The 22,857-nt window shown below is 49.0% G+C and overlaps 1 protein-coding gene across 2 annotated transcripts; it reads left to right on the forward strand.

Annotated features, from left to right (window-relative positions):
• Positions 1 to 7,127: 7,127 nt before the first annotated feature.
• On the forward strand, positions 7,128 to 9,892 carry RASL11A (RAS like family 11 member A). 2 transcript variants are annotated; one of them, XM_045463039.1, is made up of 4 exons: positions 7,128 to 7,524; positions 7,960 to 8,016; positions 8,129 to 8,208; positions 9,156 to 9,892. In XM_045463039.1, the coding sequence occupies exons 1-4, from the start codon at positions 7,401 to 7,403 to the stop codon at positions 9,621 to 9,623; spliced, it is 729 nt and encodes a 242-aa protein (XP_045318995.1). In that variant the 5' UTR covers positions 7,128 to 7,400; the 3' UTR covers positions 9,624 to 9,892. The 2 variants fall into 2 exon arrangements, with proteins under 2 accessions (XP_045318995.1, XP_045319067.1); XM_045463111.1 differs by lacking the exon at positions 7,960 to 8,016 and having other exon boundaries at positions 7,273 to 7,524.
• Positions 9,893 to 22,857: the final 12,965 nt, after the last annotated feature.

Raw genomic sequence — 22,857 nt, forward strand, 5'->3', positions numbered from 1 at the left:
TCAGATTACGCTTTAAAGATTGTTCTTCGCACACAGCGGGGAGTCTAAAATGTGTTTTCCAGATTCCCGATTCATTGAGAATAAATTGTTTTCCTGAAGGATCATACTAGTTTGCCCTCCCGTGAATGAAAATGCCGGTGCCGCACTGTTCTCATTCAGTCTTTGCTAACTTGGTGGGAGGATACTGCATTCATTATGGACTTGGCTTCACCTCCTGCAGCTCTTGCCTGGTTTCCCTTTGCCTCTTAATGCAGTCTTTGCTGTGTCTTGACTACCTTTCCGACCTCCAGATTCTCAAGGGCCTTATAAAAACCCACATCGTCTGGTCAGTGCCTGCCTTTCTGACCTCCTACTCCTTGAGCCCCAAGGTCCAATTCAATTACGCTACCTTTGCGGTGCCTCAGATAGGCCAAGTTACACGCTTGCTTTTGTACTTGGTACATTTTGTTGGGGTGGTTATCAACTTAACATTCTCAGGGTAGGGAATACTTGTTACCTACTCTACCAGAGAAGTGGGGACAAACTGCAAAGATGACAATCTAGGAGGAGCAGTTAAGACTTCAAGCTGTGTAAAACAAGGTGAGCTAGGAGGGCACGGTGTGTAAAGGGACAGCAGAGGGGAGAACGTTGGTGTTGACGTGCGTCTGCTCTCGTTTCGTTGATTATTCCTGGATCTCGTACCCTTGACCCTTACCACTTGCTTTTCCTTGACTTCAGCCGGCAAATTAAATGAAGCCGCTTCTCTTGTGCATGCCTTGTCCCATTTGTAACTTAATTTCCTAGCGCCCCAGTGCAAATCTGGCTTCTGCCCCCACCGTTCCTATGAACCTCCTCTCAAGGGTCACCAAACACGTCAATTTTGATTTTACCTCGATGTTGGACGTGCCAACGACTAACTTTCTGTTCCAGAGGCTTCTGCCATCCTACACCCAGGTTTTTCTACCTGTCTGACTCTGCACCCTGTTTTTCTGGCTTCGTGATGCTCTGCATCTGTCTCTATTCTCTGTGTTTTCTGCGTGACCCAAGCCAGTGGTTCTCAAGTATGGTTCCCCACATGGCATCTACGTTTTTTGGAAATTCGTTAAGAATGTGGGCCTACTGAATCAAATTCTGGGGCTGGGCCCAGCACTCTTCACAGCCTCTCTGGGTGGTTGAGATGCTTGCTCAAGTTTGAGTCCTCTCTAATACACTTGAGACTCAAATTTCAGAGCTCACATTCTCTGAAGCTCCGACTGTATTTCCAGCTTCCTCTTGGGGAGTTCCATCTTGATATCCTGCATAGACTACACAGACTCATTTGGAGGGGTTTTATTACTGGTGAAATAAATTGCATCCAATTCCCTGAGCTTTGAGTAATGTGTGTGTGCGCTGGTAGATTACGTACCCGCCTTGAAATGCAGGTCCTTTTAAAAACGAGTAATTGGGGGCGGGGCGCCTGGGTGGCTCAGTCGGTTGAGCGCCCGACTTCAGCTGAGGTCATGATCTCGCGGTCCGTGAGTTCGAGCCCCGCGTCGGGCTCTGGGCTGATGGCTCGGAGCCTGGAGCCTGCTTCCGATTCTGTGTCTCCCTCTCTCTCTGCCCCTCCCCCGTTCATGCTCTGTCTCTCTCTGTCTCAAAAATAAATAAACGTTAAAAAATTTAAAAAAATAAAAATAAAAATAAAAACGAGTAATTGTTACAGGTTGTGAAATTGTAAGTGAATCTCTTACCATGCAATTCCCTTTTCGTACACTTGATGAGAATGAAGGAAAATGTTCTAACTGTAAAACTTTTCACCCTGTTTTTCAGTGAGCCATGACCATAAGTGAAGGTGCCTGGCTCCTTGAACTTTTAATTCTTTTCACATCTAGCTAGGTGTCTTTTAAGGCCTCTGTTTTTGTTCAGTTGAGCCCAATCCCGAGGGTTGAATAAAATTTGTCCCACTCTGTGGTAGTGGGGAAAAAAAAAACCCACGGTTTGATATCTCTTTGATGTTCTCACTAATGTCTATAGCATCTTCTCTGTACTCTGGTGGGAAAACAATTAGGAAAAATATAAACAATGTTGCTAAAATATAAACAAAGCAGGTTTATTTTTTGAGCGCAAGAGAAATAATTTTAAACAATTGGCTTTGGAAGACCAGTATTTGTCCCATCCCCACTGAAAAGGAAAACAGTTGGTATTGTTCGTACGAAAACCTCCACGGAATGTGCTCGACAGGTTATTTGGTTATGAGTAACAGTGAGGCAGCATCTGCTTGCTGTTCTTGCTGAGGTGGAAAGTGTGTGCAGAGGAGGGAGTAAGCAGCCCGGGGTTTCTGTGTTGTGATTCTTTTCAAACTGCCGGAGTGTGTGGTGAGGAGTAACCGACAGGCTAGCTCATAAAGCCCCAGATGGGAAAAGCGCAGAGAAAATGCTCTCATACGCACTTGGCTAGCAAGACTGGAATGTATGGAAATCATTTGACTTGGAAAAGAAATGCAGTGAGGTACTTGTTGTCTCTGAAATGGGGTGATGATGATGGCTCAGCTCAAGTGAAGATGTGATTGAACTTTTTGCTCCTGAGCCAGAAGGAGATCCAGAAGAATTGCTTCTGGGAGATGAGTGAGTAAATAGTTTCAAGATCCTTCGGAGCAGAGATGATACTCTGTTTTTCACATGCTCCTAGCACTGACAGTTACATACTGTTCCCTCCTGGAGAACAGTTCAGTGGTTTCCCATGGGCTCCAGATACATTCCCGAGCGAGGGTAGCATTCATTGCCATCCGTGGCGGGGTCACCAACTTCTTGGCTCACGCTACGTCCTAATATTGGAGTCTGCCAGCTCCCCGAACTTGAATTATACTTTCTACCTCCATGATTTTGCTCTTGCTCTTCCTTCAGCTTGACATGCTATCTCTTGCCCTCTGTGCTTCCACCTATCAAATATCATTGAAGCTCAGAGACCAGGCCATTTCTCCCTGTAGCTTTCCCTGATGACCACCACCACCCCCGCCCCCTTCAGATTTAATTCTTCCCGTTGTAGCTCTACTGGGAGTTGGCACCCTGACCTGCTTTGTCACTCCTTGTCCATGACTGGCGCGTTTCCCATCCTGCTCTCTACCTTGATGGGAAGTGCCAAGACTGGACATCAGAGGGGCTGGGGCATCTACTGCTGAATGGCTCTGTGACTGGGTAAGGTACCAAACTTGTCTGAATCTCAATTTAGGAGATATTTAACCCATTTTACAGGCTTAATCTAAGACTAAGGAAGAAATGGGGCGCCTGGGTGGCTCAGTCAGTTAAGCGCCCAACTTTGGCTCAGGTCATGATCTCGTAGTTCGTGAGTTCAAGCCCCGTGTCAGGCTCTGTGCTGACAGCTTGGACCCTGGAGCCTGCTTCAGAGTCTGTGTCTCCCTCTCTTGCCAACACTCCCCCGCTCACACTCTGTCCAAAAAAAAAAAAAAAAGATTAAAGAAAAAATGTATGCGAGTTTTTTTTTGTACATTAAGCAATTTTATAAAAGGGAATTAATGGGGCGCCTGGGTGGCGCAGTCGGTTAAGCGCCCGACTTCAGCCAGGTCACGATCTCGCGGTCCGTGAGTTCGAGCCCCGCATCGGGCTCTGGGCTGATGGCTTGGAGCCTGGAGCCTGTTTCCGATTCTGTGTCTCCCTCTCTCTCTGCCCCTCCCCCGTTCATGCTCTGTCTCTCTCTGTCCCAAAAATAAATAAACGTTGAAAAAAAAAATTTTTAATAAAAAAAAAAAATAAATAAAAATTAAAAAATAAAAAATAAAAGGGAATTAATTTCACTGTTTCACTAGGGATGTCTGTGATGGCAGGCGGGAATGTCTTCTACTTTGTCTCCTCAGTAAATGGTAACAAAGCTGTTCTCTGTGTTTTGTACCAGCACTTAATAGAGCTTTGCAATGAGTAGATTTTCAATAATTTTGAAGATTGAAATAAAGTAGGGAGCTGGTACAGAAGCACAATTTGTATTCTGGGGAAACTACCAAAAGGTAGTCTGTGAGTCTCCAGTAAGCTCAGTGTTCAAGGATTTAGGATACGCAGGAAAGACAGTTGATATTAGGAGATGATGGACGGTGGGGGGAGAGATGTTCTTGAACTAGACAAGTACCCTCAGCAAAGTTTTGCCTGAGGGCTAGAAATCAAGCTTACTTGGCTGGTAAAGGGTTAATACCTTCCTGAGGCTGATATTTGCAAATTACCAAATTCTGCCACTCACAGGTATTCTAAACACCCACAGGAGTTGTGTATCTATATCTGTGCCTACGCATCTCCATTATAATGTTAAAACCACTTCAGTGTGCCTGTGTTATATTGGTTGCAGTACAATTTTACATCACTCTGGACACAAAGAAATCCAAAATGAAAGAGAACACAAGCTGCAACCATTTAAGGAAGGCTATTTATAATGTTCAGTAACAGTCGGTAACATATTGTCTGTATTAAAAGGTCATGGATTATCTATCTGCAAATGCAAAGAATAACATTTTGAGCTCTCTGAGCAAAGGTGCAACATGAATGCAAAATGGAACATAATCATCAGTGGACAGAGGAACAGTCTTAGGAATCTTACTTATTGGGTGACCTTAAATTAAAGCGATCTTATTTCTGACGGAATGTGAGACGGGGAATGTGAGGTGAAGAGATAAGTCCAAGATTCAGCCAAGAAAGTGCTCTCTTGAGAGTTCTGCATTTTAATGGGAAAGTGAGGGGTGTTTGTGGCAGGTCCCGTGGACTCCTGCTCCACAGTGATCCCCTCTTCTATTTCTTGATTTTTTGGGGAAGCAGTGTGCCTGCTAGCTCCTGGGAAGGGACGACGATTGTCCTAAGGGAGTGGCAGTCCCAGTCTTTGCGAGATACTTGGATAAACTCTCAAGTTCTCAGCTCTGGAGGTTCAGAGATAAGAGAAAGTCTGCGGGTTCTGAGAATTATTTTGTCATAACAAAAAAGAGACCAAAGAATAGAGTCCCACCCTCCCTGCTTTGCTGAGGACTTGGTGTTTGGCGAAGCAGGGGCCCTTTTGTGTCCAAGGAGAGCCAAGAGAATCTGGGAGACAACAACTTGGACCCCTATTACTGAGCAGCTGAAGGACCCTTGGCACCGGATAGTTTCAAGGTTTTGTAAATAGTAGCTGTCTTTATGGTACCTTCTCCCCGTCGAGGAAGGAGGCGCCCTGCTTCAAATCTTTCCAGTTAAACTGAGGTTTAAAAGACTGCCTTGTGAGCCGGCAAAAGTCCGTGCAACTGAGATACGGCAGTTCATCTCAGGACACTTCCTGGAACACTTTCTCTTGAGAGCATTTTGCTTTCAAAACCGAGGTATTTGGATGATGGTTATACATACGATTTCTGCCCTTTCCGGTTCACACAGGGAAGACATCATTTACTCATTCAGAAAGTCGGTCAGTGAACAAAGGACCTTGTAAGTCCCAGCTACCACTGCGTGCTGATGCTAAAGGCACAAACGAGAGTCTCTGCCCTCCTGGAGACAGGAAATCAGTTCAACAGAAAGTGACAGTTGAGACCCGTGCTGCCAAGGGCGTCCCAAGAGAGAGGAACTGGGAGACAGGGGTGGGGGTGGCAGCAATGCAAAGAAATCTGAGAGAGGAGAGATTCCTAGTCTGCTGCAGGAGCCCTGAAGAAGTCAACTGAGAAGCGAGGACAGCAGTGGCATGGAGAGGGGAGACACCAAGGTGTGCAGGCCGTAGAAATGGTGGAACTCGGAAGGGAGAGTGGTTGGAATCAAGGATGGCTCACAGGTCGCCGGTCTGGACACGTGGGGAGACGGAAGGAACATGCATTAGTGTGGTCAGTTGCAAACATGGATCCCACTCTCTACCCTTCCCTGCATACCCTCAGCCCTTTCAAATGTGACGTCAGCTCCCTCCACGAAGGAGTGGGGTGCATCTTCCCCTCTTGAATTTGGGCCGCGTTGTGTCTTGCTTCGGCCCACAGAATGCAGCAGGGGTGATGGGTTCCACCATGGAGCCTGGGGTTCAAGAGGCCTTTTCTGCTTCTGCTTCTGCTTCCACTCGCTGCCCAGCCACCACAGGAGCAAACTCGGGCCAGCCTGCGGGGTGGGGAGAGACTCCCTCACTGCTCCTCCCCCATCACAGCTGACTGCCTGCCCGCCACCGCCCATCCCCTGCCAGCTCTCCGCAGAAACGTGAAAGGACCCAGCCTAGGTCAGCTGATTCTGGCCTAGATTAGGATAACCCCTCCACTGACCTACAGACTTGTGAGCAACTGTGGGGGATTGTCGTTTTAAACCATTAAGTTTCATGCAGTTTGTCATGCAGCCAAAGCCAACTGACTCAACCAAGAGAAAGGGGCGAGTAAGGGTGGGGCCGCCCAATAGGCAACGGGACATTTGAGGTGGGTACACAGGAGGCCAGAAGCATGAAGTTCTGAACCTACAAGGATAAAATCCCAAGGCTTCTGCCTTCCTACGGTGGTCTCCCCAAACCCGAGAGCAGGCCACTTTTCCCTTTTGTGTCCTCTTCTTCCACTCCCCATCCTCACCAACCTTCATTTTAGTACTTGAGTAATAAAGCAAATGCCTGACTCAAGTGCAGAGAGCAATGGAGAATCAGTCCAGAGCCAAAGCTCCCAGGGGACGGAATGTGCATTGAGGGTTCCCTAATGAGTGGATTCAGCCAAGGCCAGCAGCGAGGGGCGAGGGGCGAGGGGCGAGGGTCGGGCGGGGAGGCCGAGTTGCAAACAATTACTGCCCGGAGGGGGCCTTCACATATCCGGAGCCAGGTCACCGTGACCGAGTTCCCTTGTACTGACACGAATTCAGGACTCCACCCCCGTCTTTCTTCCCTATTAATGTCATCCCTTAGCACCTTTGGAAATAAACAGGGCCACTGCACTCAACAGGAATTTATCCCTCCCGTTGTTGCGGAGACACCCGACTGAGGGCACCTTTTCCTCTTTCGTTCCTCCTCCAGCTCATGGGGCTCTCAGCTTCACCCACCGGCCCAGGGACCCGGGTTCGTCTCTGCGGGAAGGAGGGGCCCCCAGGGCTACGCAGGCACAGCCTGACGCGGGGCCTCCCACGCACTCGCGGGACGGCGGCGGTCCTTCCAGGGGCCGGAGGCGGGCGCCGCGCACAGCGCGTCAAGGGCCTAGGCGGCGCGCACGCCCGCGGCCACCGGCCCCTCGGCTCTCCCAGCGCGTCCCCTCCCGGCCGCCGCGGGAAGGGGCGGGAGGAGGAGGAGCCGGAGGCGGCCGCCGCGCCCCCACCGCGCGCGCCGAGCCCTTTAAAACCCGCGGGGCCCCGCGCGCTCCGCCGGCCGCCGCGCTGCCCGCGCTCCCGCGTCCCCGCGCGCTCTGCTGGCCGCCGCGGCGCTGCGGCCGGGCTCGGCAGGTTTGCGCTCTCGGCGGCGGGTCCCGCTCGGCCGGCGCGCCCTCCATGCGGCCGCCCAGCATGTCCGGGCACTGTCTGCTCGCGCCCATCCCCGAGTCCTCCTCCGATTGCCTCCCGCCCAAGGACATCAAGCTGGCCGTGCTGGGCGCCGGCCGCGTGGGCAAGAGCGGTGAGTGCCCGGGGGGGGGGGGCCGCGCCGGGGGTGGGGGATAACCGGGCTTCGGGGAAGAGCCGGAGCTCTGGATCGGAGGCAGGCGGGGTGGAGCGCGGGGAGGAACCTGGAAGTTTCGGCGCGGGCCCCGGCTCTCCCCCGCCAGCCCGCTTTTCCCGCTGCTTCCCCGGGGCGTCTACTCCAGGGCTCCCTCCCGCCCGGGTTGGCACCTGCTGGAGAATGGCGGGGGGCTGGTGCGGCAGGCCGGGCACCTGCAGTCACACCCCGACGCGCGGGAGACCGCGACGGCCGCACCCTGGGTGTTGCAGAGCCGTAGGACTGGGGCAGTACCCGCTGTCCTGCGGCCCATCGCCCCCTCCTTTTCCTCGAGAGCGTCCGGGGTGACCGTTTGGTTCCAGTCGTTTAGCGGACTTCCCCATGGTTCCCTTTCAGCAATGATCGTGCGCTTCCTCACCAAGAGATTCATCGGCGATTATGAACCGAATACAGGTTAGAATAATTTCGTGCTCTCTGCTTCCGTGGCTGCATGCTCCGAGCTCCGGCTTTCTTTCTCCTGATAGGAGGCTAGGAATTTAAAAGCAAACTCTCCTTCACTCTCCAGGCAAGTTGTATTCACGGCTCGTCTACGTCGAGGGGGACCAGCTATCCTTGCAGATTCAGGACACCCCCGGGGGCATCCAGGTAAGGACTGCCAGAAGCAAACAGCTCACCACCTTGCACACACGGGGGCGGGGGAGGGCTCCCAGGCTTGAGCAAGATGTCCAAACACACCCGTTTTGCCTTTAGATGTAGAAGTGGGCTGTCCCCAGGTGGGGGCTTAGAAACCCTCCTGGGGGCTCGGGCAGGGTGGGTGGATGGTTAGGGAGGCAGCATCCTGGTGTCTGTCACCTCCAAAGGAGAGAGATACGTGACCTTTCTTTACAACCCTAGTGGGGCATCACTGCTTGTAGGGATGGGTCCTCCCCAGCTTCCAGAACTGGGCCAGGAAACCGTTAACAAAATTATTGGGGTGGGATTCTGGGGAGGGGCTTCTCCCCTAGCAGGGACTGCTGACGTGCTTCTAACTGTTCCCTCAAGTTAGTAATTGCAACCAGATAAGCCCTTGGCAAGCAGTCAGGAATTTAACTTGATTAACAAGTTATTAATTGCGCTCCCTTCTAGGGAGGCAAGGTCTAGTGGAAGAACAGAAAGAAGGAATTTGTTTCTGTAACATTCTCAAAAAGGACATGCTAAAAATATTTTTATGGGCTTGGGAAAAGATATTTATCTTGGCTTGTTTTCAAAGTTTTGTTTATTCCCAGTTCCCTAAAGATTGCGCCATTCTTATTTGAAAGTTCTCGTTGAAGTCATCCTTCAGTCAGCCAGGGCTCACCACAGAATACCTGCCAAGCAGGGGGCCGAAAGATCGAGCATTAGTGGCAGCCAATAAAATAACCCAGGCAGGGAGCTGGCCCGAGAATTTGTTCTCCCCGCAGCCAGAGCCGCCTTCCGCAGGAGCTAGGTGGAGTCTGAAAACTGTACTTACGATTTCTTTTTCGAACTTGTTTTCCCGAGGGTCCCTTTGATCTTATTTTGAGTCCGCTGCCACTGCGGGCTTCCTTGATCCAGACTCGTGTTGATCTTCTCAGGTCCAAGACAACCTCCTCCAGGTAGCTGATCCGCTGTCCAGGTGTGTGCAGTGGGCAGACGGCTTTCTGCTGGTCTACTCCATCACGGACTACGACAGCTACCAGGCCATCCGCCCCCTCTACCAGCACATCCGGAAGGTCCACCCCGACGCCAGGGTCCCCGTCGTCATCGTGGGCAACAAGGGGGACCTTCTGCATGCCCGGCAGGTGCAAACGCATGATGGCGTTCAACTAGCCAACGAGCTGGGCAGCCTGTTCCTTGAAATTTCCACCAGTGAAAACTACGAGGACGTCTGCGATGTGTTTCAGCACCTCTGCAAAGAGGTGAGCAAGTCGCACGGCGTCAGCGGGGAGAGGAGGAGAGCCTCCATCATTCCCCGGCCGCGCTCTCCCAACATGCAAGACCTCAAGAGGCGCTTCAAGCAGGCTCTGTCTTCCAAAGTCAAAGCCCCCTCTGCGCTGGGGTGAACCCGGCTCACCCAGACTCGCCTCCTTTTTACTGAGCGTTTGTGCAGCCGAGAAGACTGGGGATCTCCCTTTTTAGCCGCACATTCAAAGTTTATTTTTATACAGACCGTTGGTTTTCGAGTGTATGTGTGTTTCTGAAAATTCAGTGATTGCCTAGAAGTTGGATAGTTTGTTTGTTTTTTTATTAAACTAAATTTTTTTTTTTTTTTTTTTTTTTTTTTTACTGTAACTGCTAGCCACTTTTCCATTAAAGGCAAAATGGCAACATGGCTCCTTGTTTTCTAAATGTCTTTTTATAGATCATACTTGCACCAGAGCCCAGAACGCTCCACACTTGCCCTCAGTCTGAACTCCTGTTGGTGTCTTGCGGTAAGGGGGTTGATGTAGGGGGATCTGTTGTGGGAGAAAGGAAAGAATGTGCAGGAGGAAAGACTTGAGCAACTGTAGGATGTCTTTAATTAGGGCGCTTTGCCACAGGCAGGAAATTGACACCATGTGATTTTCAAGGAAAAGGGTTCATTATCCGCTGGTGCTACAAAATTACAAACAGGAGTAACAGTTTTATTTGTTGGTGCAAATGCACGTTTATCCTCTCCACCCTGTTCTAAAAACTAAAAATGCCTTAGGTCAGTAACCGCGCCCTACCCAGAGAGGTGAAAAATTCTTCCTGCTCTGCCTCCCGGACACTCATATCTGACAGGGCATCTGAAGGGTCCATTCCCCTCTTTTTCTCTAAAGCGTCACTCTGCCACAATCTAGGCCTGTACAGGTGTCGCCCAGAGTGGCAGGGAAGGTGAGACTGGTTTCTTGGTTTCTGGAATGACACCCCTCGCATGCTTTCTTCACATCAGGACAACCTGGCTAAAACCAACCCTAATCTCTTTATTTTCATGGCTAAAGAAACTCAGCCGTTTTCCCCTTATCTACTGGGTAAAATATAAATGAGGCATGAGATCATTTACCACCTCTCCAGCCTTATCATCTCCTCCTTCAAGCGTGTGCCCACACACACACACACACACACACACACACACACACACGATGGACTGAAAGCCCATTCAACAGAACGGTCTGCTGTTCTCAATACATACAAGGCTCTGTCATGCTTCCTGCCTTAGCACGAACCAGTCCCTGTGCCTTGAATACATTTTCCTCTTCTCCCCGGAAAAGATCACAAACTCATTTTTCAAGCCCCAAGTCCTGTGCTGGGCTCAGCTCCCGGGGTGCCGTCTCTCAGTCTCCCTGTAGCATTTGTGTGAAACCCAGCCACACCATGTAGCTACTTGTCACCTCCCTTGCAACTGCATTTTATGACTTCGTATCCCAAGCTTCTGGCCTCCGGCTTGCACACAGAGTGGTAAGTTTTCAGTAAATATTTGATGAATAATACGAGCTGCATGCGTTGATTTTGATGCCAAGGGACAGTGATGGGAGGTTACGAAACAATGTCACTTCCGCAGAATAAGGAAAGGAGGTGTTCAGAGTAGTTAGAGGTACTTGATTGGCAGCGACAGAGAGGAAGTGACACATATGTAGCTTCTGGTCATTTCAGACCATTACCCTGCCTTCCAGGGACCCCTGTGTCCACATCTGTGCTGTTACCACCGTTCTTCCCTGCACTTGAGGGGTGTCTACCTGGGGTGACTACCTGTGCTAAATGGCATTGAAGGATTACAAAAATCAGATAGTTCAAGGGGCGCCTGGGTGGCTCAGTCAGTTAAGCATCTGACTTCAGCTCAGGTCACGATCTCGCGATCCGTGGATTTGAGCCCCGCGTCGGGCTCTGCGCTGACAGCTCGGAGCCCGGAGCCTGCTTCGGATTCTGCGTCTCCCTCTCTCTCTGCCCCTCCCCCACTCGCGTGCTGTCTCTCTCAAAATAATAAACATTAAAAGACACTTTTTTAAAATAAAAAAATTGAAAACCCCCCAATTAGATAGTTCATGCCTAAAGCAGCATCGAAATAATCAAGGGAAAATAATATAGTTTTGGATTCTATTATGTTTGAAAAAGTCCCTACTTCACCTTGCTGATTCGCAAGCACAGAACTAAAGCAGTTCTTTCTATCATCGGCCATTCCTGCTTCTAACCATACATCTTCCCTCCGGAGGTTAGGACATGAAAACCACAGTTGTACTAGTTACCGCTATGCCCACAGCCTGCCGAGATCTCCACTCTGCGCAGGGAGGGGGCTCCTTTGCCTTTAAGGAGCTGAGCCCAAATCCCATGGGAATAAGGCATCCCACATCCCAAGGGGAAAGTCCTACTGCAGCAGCGAAAGAACAACACAAGAGATGTCCCAAGGCTGCCTATGAAGAAGTTCCAAGTGAGGGAATGTGGAGGACAGGAAGTACCCTTGAGCTCTCCAGGGGAGAGCACAGGGTGGGCCAGAGGGGTCAAAAGTCACGGGGCAGTTCCAAAGGGAGGAGCAGAGCCGCTAGGGACCCCGGGGCCAAGCAGAAAGCACCCCGCATGGTATTTTTTCCCGGCCTCGGCATCACAAATAACTGACCTGGGCCTCAAAGCTTCCTTTCTTTCTGGTTGCCAGAACGGACCCAGGGGATGACCCGCTCCCTGGTCTCACAGGGACCTCCATGCCTGTTGCCCAGACCTCCTGCTGAGGGGGCGAGGTGCACGGGGCAACATCCAGAAGGCCCCCCTGGTAGCAGCCCTGCAGATGTGAGAGGGGAGCATGGAGTTCATGGGGGGGGGGGCACTTAGGGTGGGACGTTGTTGGGTTTCCGTGCAGGAAAGAGGATGTGAGGATTTGGCCTTGACTGGGTGCCGAGGAGGCCCTGAGAGTGGAAGCTGAGCTCCCAGCTAGCGTCCCTCTGCCTCAGGAGTGGGGGGGCAGAGCCCTGGGTGTCGCTCCGCCCCTGGTGAGGACACACCTCCTGGAGCTTTGGGGAGAATATTGGGGAGGTGGGGAGGTGGGGAGGAGACTCTCTACATCTCCATCATAGGTTTGCCGTACCTCCAGGGTGTCATCCTCACTGTCCCCTCCGTCCTCACGCCCCGCCCCCGCCCCCACCCCTCACCCCCAACCCCCCCCCACATCTGTTTTTGAGATTCCCCCGTCTCCACTGACACCACTCATCCCCCTTCCGGTCAAGGCTCTGTGCTAATGCTGCTCTGAAACTGCAGAATGATTTAATTAATGAGCCTATTTAATTAATGGTCCTGGAGATAATGGAGAAGCTCCAAACGACTACACTGTACATCCGGGAAGCGTTCGGTACGCCATGTGCCACTCGTGGAGAGCAAACTCGAATAATGGAAAACGAGACCCATTATAGCCTCAGAAGATAAATCTGCTTTGCCTGGGTTGAGGTGAAGGGCACAGCGGAAGCCCCGAAGTTTATTCACATCTCCTTGGAGGAACGGATGAAAATAAGTCGCCGTGGAAGGCAATGGAGCAGATGGGAGAGACAAGATGACTGTTTAGTCATGAACTTGGGGCTCGAATCGCTTTTTTGTTCCACGTGTGTGTTGTCATTTCGGCTTCTCGCCGTGCACAGTCACCAGTCCGAATTTACGATGCGATGAAATTTGGGATGTTTCATAACTTATTCTTACCATTTGACCCGTCTCCAAAGGGTGGAGTCTTTTTCAGGACTTTGTTAAAATTGGTCTTGAGCCACTCGGACACCCAGTGAGAAAGGGGTGATACATAAAAAAAATCCCAACCACCCTGAAGTTCTCTAGGGGTCTAGGAAAAATGAACCGTCGTAAGCAACGATTAGTTGGCAACCGCAAGAACGGTTTTCCATATACCGCGCAGAAATTTGCCCATCCTGGCTCGGTCGGCCCTCGCCTTTGGATGCCCGCATGCACCTCTGCCCCAGGAGGAATGAGCTCCTCTAGTGCTCGTCTGCTGGCTCATTCCCAGCCACGGCACCTGCTGTAGTGTCCGGTAGAAGCCAGGATCCTCAACGGTTGCTAAGGTGAGCCATCAGAAAACTTAAGGAGCATTTCCAGTTACTTGGGTACAGCCGGGAGGGCAGTGCTGTGTGTATCTATATTCTGGGCTCCCGCTGTCAAACGATCCGAATTGGCCCTTTACCCATTCTCCACGGCGTGGCTACGTGAACAAAATGAGTATTATTGCTTTTGGTTTTCCTCCTATCTTTCTAAAGACCACCACGGTAGTGATTTGCACGGTTTCAAATCACATTTATGGAGAACCTGCTTCCTACAAAGCTCTGTGCCAGATGTCATTGTGATCAAGAGAGCTGTCCCCCTCCGGAAACACAGTCCCGAGGGAGTTCTAGGGAGTCCGCCTTGAGGGTGGGACTCTGGGGGATGAAAGGCGAAAACAAGATTGGGACCCGAATCTCAGGGTGTTGGGGAGCCTGGGTGGCTCAGTCGGTTGAGCGTCCGACTTCAGCTCAGGTCATGATGTCACGGTTCGTGGGTTCGAGCCCCGCGTCGGACTCCGTGCTGACAGCTCGGAGCCTGGAGCCTGCCTCCGATTCTGTGTCTCCTTCTCTCTCTCTGCCCCTCCCCCGCTTTCACTGTCACTCTCTCTCAAAAATAAACATTAAAAAAAAAAAAGAAACGTTGTTAACAGCAAAGCTTACTTACATAAACAAATTTTGCCTGGAAATACTACCGTGTATTTGTGACTGTGGAAACTCAGGGAAATTTCGGGAGCTCCTGCTGATGAGACAGTTATTCGCCAGCTTTATGAAGGTAGCACAGTGTGGGTCCCAAACTGAGATCGGGTTCAAAGCCCACTTTACCTGGGTCAAGGTGCAGTATGGGTGTCCTTCTCTTAAAACGGGCATAACAGCACCCATCAGGCAGGATTGTTGCCAGAGCTTGACACATAGAAGGCATTCAGGAAGTTGTCATTTATTATTATTATTATTATTATTAGTTTCAGTTTTTTATTATTTTTTAAAGGTACACTGGTACATTTACGAAGCTGCTTTTGGAAAAAGAGTGCTTTTTGACCTTGCTCGCGTACTCCAAAAACTATAGTAGGTGCTCAGCAAGACGCGACTTTTTCCATTTCACACGTGGGAGAAACAAAGTTTGCAGGGCAGCCGTTGTTCCCTCAGTGACAATGCCTAACAATTACTGATCCTTGACTCTGCACCGAGCACTTTTATTTTCTCTTGAATCCTTTGAGGAAGAGCCACGATCACTCCCATCTTTCAGATGAGGAAACTGAGGCTCAGAGAGGTCCTGCGATGGCCACAAGCCATATAAACCCAGGAAGCAGGAGGTCTGGCCCCGGGGAAGGGGAGAGAGTGCCTCTCAGCTCAGGGCTGTATCCCTTGGCCAGACGTGTGCAGGCCCACGTCTTTTGGAGAAGCTGTTGAAAGCAAAGATCCCGGGGCGCAGTTCCAGGGATCCTGTGGGTCTGTGGAGGAGGAGTCTGCTTGTTGACGAGCTCCCTGAGTGGTAAGGAGGAGGCCAGATATCTCACATTTGCAGGTTTCAGCAAGATCATCCCGGCTTCCTGTTTACCCAGGGGAAAGTGGCACCTGGAGGGGAGGGCAAGAATGCCACAAGGGACGGGCGGGGGACCCTGTGGCTGGCCTGGGGGGCCGGGATGGGCTGCTCTGCTGAGTTTCTGTCTTCAGCACCAGCCGGTAGGGTGCAGTCTTCTCTAGGCTAGGAGGGTCTCTCCCAGAGTCACCGTTCTGGAAGCCATCTGGGGCGGGGGGGCAGGGGGCACTAAGTCAGAGGCCCCGGGGCACCCCACCCCCGGCCATGCTGTCTCTCGAGGCTCTTCTCCGACCGGGGCCCTGAGAAGCAGCCTGCACAGCGGCCCCCAGAGATTCAGGCATTTTCTTTTCTCCTGGAGCCCCTGGCGGCTGATGTCAGCGTCCCAGGGGGCTGTGGGAGCCAACGGTGTAGGGAAGGTGCCAGAAGCAGAAATTGCCAGTGCACATCCGGGAGCTAAAGACGCCTCCCCACCCCAACTCAGTGTGGCGTAGGGCAAAGTCTGAGGCTGCTATGGCGATACTCGAGGGGGCTTTGCTGGGGGCTGTGTGTTGGCTCCATCATTTATTTGTAGCAGAATTCTAGAACTCACGCAACAAACAGCTACTGTAATCGCTGAATGGGCACTATTGTTCCATGTATCCAGTGTATCGGGATTGCCCAGCGAAATAGAATCAACAGAAAAAAAAAAAAAATATATATATATAGTATAGTGTATGTATACTATAGCATTATAATATTATATAGTATATATAGTATAGCATTATATACATAGCATTACATATACGTAGTATAGTGTATATATAGTATATATAGTATAGCATATATATAGCATTATATATACGTAGTATAGTATTATATAGTGTATATATATATACTATATGTTATATAGTATATATTATATAGTATATATAGTATAGCATTATATATATAGCATTACATACACACAGTATAGCATATATATAGCATTATATATACATAGTATAGTATTATATAGTATGTATATATATACTATATATTATATAGTATATATTATATAATATATATAGTATAGCATTATATACATAGCATTACATATACATAGTATAGTGTATATATAGTATATATAGTATAGCATATATATAGCATTATATATACGTAGTATAGTATTATATAGTGTATATAGTATATATATGTATAGTATAGTATACATAGTATATATAGTATATATATATAGTATATATATATAGTATAGTATTATATACATATATATAGTATATATAGTATAGCATTATATACATAGCATTACATATACATAGTATAGCTATGTATAATGCTATATATAGTATACATTATATAGTATACATACTATATAGTATATATAGTATTACATATACATAGTATAGCTATATATAATGCTATATATAGTATAGCATTATATACATAGCATTACATATACATAGTATAGCATATATATAGCATTATATATACATAGTATAGTATTATATAGTGTATATATATACTATATATTATATAGTATATATTATATAATATATATAGTATAGCATTATATATAGCATTACATATACATAGTATAGTATATATATATAGTATATATAGTATAGTATTATAGTATATATATAGTATAGCATATATATAGCATTATATATGTAGTATAGCATTATATAGTGTATATATATACTATACATTATATAGTATATATTATATAATATATATAGTATAGCATTATATATATAGCATTATATATACATATAGTATTATATATAGTATTATATATATAGTATAGTATTATATATATATGTATTGGAGGAGCTCCGCTTACAAGAGGGAAGTCAGACTTTCTAGTCTACGCAGGCCCCCCCAGGGACTGGAGGGGGCTCATCTACATTCAGGAGGGCAGTCTACTTTTCCCAGTTCACTCATTCAGGTGCTAACCTCGTGTGGAAACACCCTCACAGACCCGCCCAGAATAACATTTGACCAAGTATCTGAGTATCCCGTGACCCCGTCAAGTTGACAGGTCAAAGTAACCGTCACGGCGCAGTAAGAGTCTCAGGCGTATTATCTCATTTAATCCTCCCAAGCAATTCTGAGCAGCTGAGTATTACCATCGCCATTTGACAGACCAGGAAAACGAGGCTCAGAGAGGTTCATCAACTTCCTCATTGTCTCTCAGCCAGTAAGGGGCACAGTTGAGATTTCAATCCACAGCTTTCTTTTTAAAAAAAAAATTTTTTTTAATGTTTATTCATTATTGAGACAGAGACAGAGCATGAGAATGAGCAGAGGAGGGGCAGAGAGAGAGGGAGACACAGAATCCGAAGCAGGCTCCAGGCTCCGAGCTCTCAGCACAGAGCCCGACGCAGGGCTCGAACCCACGAACCATGAAATCATGACCTGAGCCGAAGTCAGACTCTCAACCAACTGAGCCACCCAGGCGCTCCATCAATCCACAGCTTTCTGATTTGGAAGCCACCACACTCTATTGCCTCCCATGCCAACGGTCCTACTCTCTGCACCCTGAGGTCACCTGGAAGCTGCTGCCATTCTCCTGATCAACCATCTTGGCCTTGAAAATGCCATGGGGTATCACTAGGGAAGACTCTGCCTCATCAATAAAAAAGGGCTAGTGAGTCGTTACTGCATCACCGGCTGAGCTGGAGAACCACAGCTGGGGCTGTGCAGCTACGAGGGAGGCCAAGAAGGTGGCATTTTCAGCATCTGTTGTGGTAGATGGTCCCTGTCCCCAACGTGTAAGGTACAGGCTCACCCCAGACCCTGGAAAGGGGTTTGGGGGACGAGCAGGCAGAAAAGTTGGCAAAGGCCACTACATACGTCTGATGATTAGATGATGCGAAGGGGCACCTGTCCTCAAATGTAGACGTGACACTGACACAGGCCAGACCCAAGGCATGGCCAGGGGACTTCCTAAATACTAGGCCTTGAGAATGAATATATAAACCTAACATTGGGGAAACAGGTAATAAGGCATTAAGTAAACACCCAAATTTTATGAGCAAAGCGAGTGTTGTGGGCTGAATTGTATTCCTCAAGAAAACCCATACGTTGGACTCCTAGGACCTCAGAATGTGACCTTATTTGGAAATAGGGTCTTAAGGGAGCTAATCAAGTTCAAACGAGGTCATTAGGATGAGCCCTAAATCAAAATGGCTGGTGTCCTTATAACAAGAGGAAATCTGGGGCCCGGCTGGCTCAGCCGGTACAGCATGGGACCCATGATCTCGGGGTCGTGAGTTCAAGCCCCCCGTTGGGCATCGAGTTTACTAAACAAATGAATACATACATAGTTTTAAAAAGACACAGAGACAGACGTGAACAGAGGGAAGGTGATGAGAAGAGACGCAGGGCGAAGGCCACGTGAGGGTGGAGGCAGAGACTGGGGTGAACGCCCGCAAGCCGAGGGACCGCCAGAAGCTGGAGAGAGGCCTGGAACGGATCCTTCCTTAGAATCAGAATTAGGCGTGGCCCTGCTACCAACTTGACCTCGACCGTCCAGCCTCCAGAAGCAGGAGACAATATATTTCTGTGGCTTAAGCCACCTGGCTGGGGTGCTTAGTTACGGCAGCCCGAGCTGGCTGGTACAGTTAATAGACGGCTGGGCCCATGTTTGAGTCTGAACCTAAAGCCGGGGCTCTGCCCACCGCACCCTTGCGGCCAGGCACGGCAGCCCAGAGCAGGGGGAACCATGGCTGTGTCCTCCAAGTACAGGTCTCCACGTCTGTGTCAGGATTGGGGTTAGCTGCCCTGACATCTGCATGGCCTGACAAGAGACAGTTTGCGTCTCCCACACGGGCAGTTCAAGCTGGGTGGGTGGCTCTGCTCCGACATTCCAGGGCCCAGGAGGCCCAGGAGGAGCCCAGGCTCCCCCTCTCTGTCACTCTGCCTTTCCTGGTGTCACCCTCATTCCGGGGTCTATGATGCCTCTCAGCCAGTCTGCAGCCAGAGAGCAGGAAGGGGCCAAGACAGGAGGCTCTGTCTCTTTAAGGTGGAGACCCAAAAGTCGAGGCCATCCCCTCTGCTGTCCTTCCCTCGTGTGACTGAGGGATGCAGACTTCAGCTGGGCTGTTTGCTCCCTGCCAGAAATTCCACTGCCGGGGGCACCTGGGTGGCTCAGTCGGTTGAGCATCCGACCCTGATTTCTGCTCAGGTCATGATCCCAGGGTTATGGGATCCAGACCTGCATCAGGCTCCACACTGAGTGTGGAGCTTGTTTAGGATTCTCTCTCTCTCTCTCTCCGTCTCTCTTTCTCTCTCCCTCCCGCCCTTCTCCCCCATTCATTCTCTCTCTCTCTAATAAAATTTAAAAATTCGACTTCCATTTTTTTTTTTCAACGTTTATTTATTTTTGGGACAGAGAGAGACAGAGCATGAACAGGGGAGGGGCAGAGAGAGAGGGAGACACAGAATCGGAAACAGGCTCCCGGCTCTGAGCCATCAGCCCAGAGCCCGACGCGGGGCTCGAACTCACGGACCGTGAGATCATGACCTGAGCTGAAGTCGGATGCTCAACCGACTGAGCCACCCAGGCGCCCCTCGACTTCCATTTTTTAAGGGACAAGAGAATGGATATTGGAGACAGCTAATGGTCACTGCTACAAAATCCATCTCAGGACAGATTCATTCTCTGGGTTTTCACGGGTTGGTAGAGGACAAGGAAGAGAAGGGAAGAATTTCCTTCACGTCTGGCTGAAGAAGGAAGGGGAAGTTTGCCCCCAAATGGCTCTGCCCAGTGTCCTCTCAATGGCTTGTCTGCTCCTGGTACCTGAGAAGCCTGGGGACTCTGGGAAGCCACTTCAGCTTCTCCCAGGCCACGCACACAAATCATAGCAAGGTCCTCTGCCTTGGAGGGACGGGGTCAGGCTGACGAACAGTCTGATAGTCAGACATTCTTTTTTTTTTTTTTAATGTTTGTTTATTTTTGAGAGAGAGACAGAGAGACAGAGCACAAGTGGGGGAAGGGCAGAGAGAGAGGGAGACCCAGAATCCGAAGCAGGCTCCAGGCTCCGAGCTGTCAGCACAGAGACTGACGCGGGGCTCGAACTCACAAACCGCGAGATCATGACCTGAGCCGAAGTCGGACGCTTAACCGACTGAGCCACCCAGGCGCCCCAACGGCATTCTTATTTATGAACTTGAGGAGCTTAGAACGGAGGAAATGGAGTAAGTGGTAATTCGTGGGCTTTGCTTCTCTGGCTGCAGATAGGAAAGGAGTTGGTTGTATCGGCCAAAGCTGGACTTCCTGCCCAGGCCAGTTCTGTGGCCCTGGTCCCCTCTGGGCTGCCCTGGGTGGGGAAAGCATCTGAAAGCCAAAAAAAGTTGGTCTTCTTGAGCGTTCAAGCCCCTGAATGATGAAAGATACACTAAACAGTGGCTTATGCAAGTCCTTGTGGGGCCTGGGTGAGTCATTTCCCCTCGCCGGTCTCCAAGCTCCTCGTTTATGAAACGAGAGGTTTGGGTTTCGTTAGCGGTCCACACATGCCAGGATGCAGTGGACTCGCCTGGGGGTGCTTGCTTAAAATGCAGTCTCCTGGCCCTACTCCCAGAGACTCTGATACAGAAATTCCACGTGGAAATTGCCCAACAAAAATACCTAAAACCTACTGAGTCCTTGCCGTGTGCCAAACACTACTTAAAAGAGTTTTTCGTGGATTAACTAATTTTATCCTGCAGCGATCCCGTGACATATACTATTCTTAGTACATTAGGGCTAATTAGTATTATCAGTACATTATTAATAGTATGAGCGATGATTATCCCCTGTTACAGATGTGCAAACGGAGGCACAGGACTGTGGAGAGGCTGTCCCAGGTCACGCCCCCGTTGGGAGAGGCAGAGCTGTGACGCAGGCCTAGTCGACCTTGGCTGTGGGTCTCAGCTAGTGCTTTCCCAAGAGGCTGTCCTCAGCCACGCCCCACCCATTCTGCTGGCTGCTTGAATACACAGTCACCCTGAATGGATGACTTTGGTAAAAAAGATAAGATAGACAGACACCTCACAGAGTACTGGGCAAACTCGACAGAAGCAACCAGAAAGGGACAAGCAATGTGCTCTGGGAACAGAGGGGGTGGTCAGTGAGGGGGTTCCAGTCTTTCTGACAGGAGGGGTGCAAGTAGGCATCAGAGAGAAGGAGGCATTTAGAAGGAGTTGGGTGTGTGGGCCCAAATCAGTTGTTTGGACTCCCTCTGAGTAGAACCTTCAAGAAATGGTTGGTCTTCTTCCTCTCTCTTGTCTATATCTAGATAAGAAAGAAAGAAAGAAAGAAAGACAGAAAGAAGAAAGAAAGAAAGAAAGAAAGAAAGAAAGAAAGAAAGAAAGAAGAAGAAAGAAAGAAAGAGAAAAAGGGAAGGATGGAGGGAAGGAAGGAAGAGGGAGGGAAGAAGAAAAAAAAGAAAGAAAGAAAAAGGGAGGGAGAGAGGAAGAAAGAAAGAAAGGGGGAGGGAAGAAGAAAGAAAGAAAGAAAGAAAGAAAGAAAGAGAAAGAAAAAGGGAAGGATGGAGGGAAGGAAGGAAGAGGGAGGGAAGAAGAAAAAAAGAAAGAGAAAGAAAAAGGGAGGGAGGGAAGAAGAAAGAAAGAAAGAAAGAAAGAAAGAAAGAAAGAAAGAAAAGGAAGGAAGGAAGGGAGAAAGAAAGAGGGAGGGAACAAGAAAGAAAAAAAAAAGAAAGAACGAAAGAAAGAACGAATGAAAGAAAGAAAGAAAGAGAAAGAAAAAGGGAAGGATGGAGGGAAGGAAGGAAGAGGGAGGGAAGAAGAAAAAAAGAAAGAGAAAGAAAAAGGGAGGGAGGGAAGAAGAAAGAAAGAAAGAAAGAAAGAAAGAAAGAAAGAAAGAAAAGGAAGGAAGGAAGGGAGAAAGAAAGAGGGAGGGAACAAGAAAGAAAAAAAAAAGAAAGAACGAAAGAAAGAACGAATGAAAGAAAGAAAGAAAGAAAGAAAAAGGGAGGGATGGAGGGAGGGAAGGAAGAGGGAGGGAAGAAGAAAAAAAGAAAGAGAAAGAAAAAGGGAGGGAGGGAAGAAGAAAGAAAGAAAGAAAGAAAAAGAAAGAAAAAGGGAAGGATGGAGGGAAGGAAGGAAGAGGGAGGGAAGAAGAAAAAAAGAAAGAGAAAGAAAAAGGGAGGGAGGGAAGAAGAAAGAAAGAAAGAAAGAAAGAAAGAAAGAAAGAGAAAGAAAAAGGGAAGGATGGAGGGAAGGAAGGAAGAGGGAGGGAAGAAGAAAAAAAGAAAGAGAAAGAAAAAGGGAGGGAGGGAAGAAGAAAGAAAGAAAGAAAGAAAGAAAGAAAGAAAGAAAGAAAAGGAAGGAAGGAAGGGAGAAAGAAAGAGGGAGGGAACAAGAAAGAAAAAAAAAGAAAGAACGAAAGAAAGAACGAAAGAAAGAAAGAAAGAAAGAAAGAAAGAAAGAAAAAGGGAGGGATGGAGGGAGGGAAGGAAGAAAGAAAGAAAAAGAAAGGGAGGGAGGGAGGAAAGAAGGCAAGAAAGAAACCCAAATGAACAAACAAAAAGCAGAATCGGACCCATAAATACAGAGAACAGACTGACGGCTGCCAGCGAGGAGGAGGGACGGGCAAAACGGGTGAGGGGGAGCGGGAGATACAGTCACGGACTGAACAAGTCACAGGGAATACAGTCAGTGGCCCTGGAATAGAGCTGTCTGGTGACAGGTGGCAGCTGCACTGTGGCGAGCACAGCAGGACATACAGGGTTGTGGAATCACTACGTTGTACACCTGAAACTGTCACGCTGTGCGTCACCTGATGAGGTTTGGGGGTGA

This window comes from Leopardus geoffroyi, chromosome A1 (genome assembly GCF_018350155.1).
Source record: "Leopardus geoffroyi isolate Oge1 chromosome A1, O.geoffroyi_Oge1_pat1.0, whole genome shotgun sequence".
NCBI classification, from domain to species: domain Eukaryota; kingdom Metazoa; phylum Chordata; class Mammalia; order Carnivora; family Felidae; genus Leopardus; species Leopardus geoffroyi.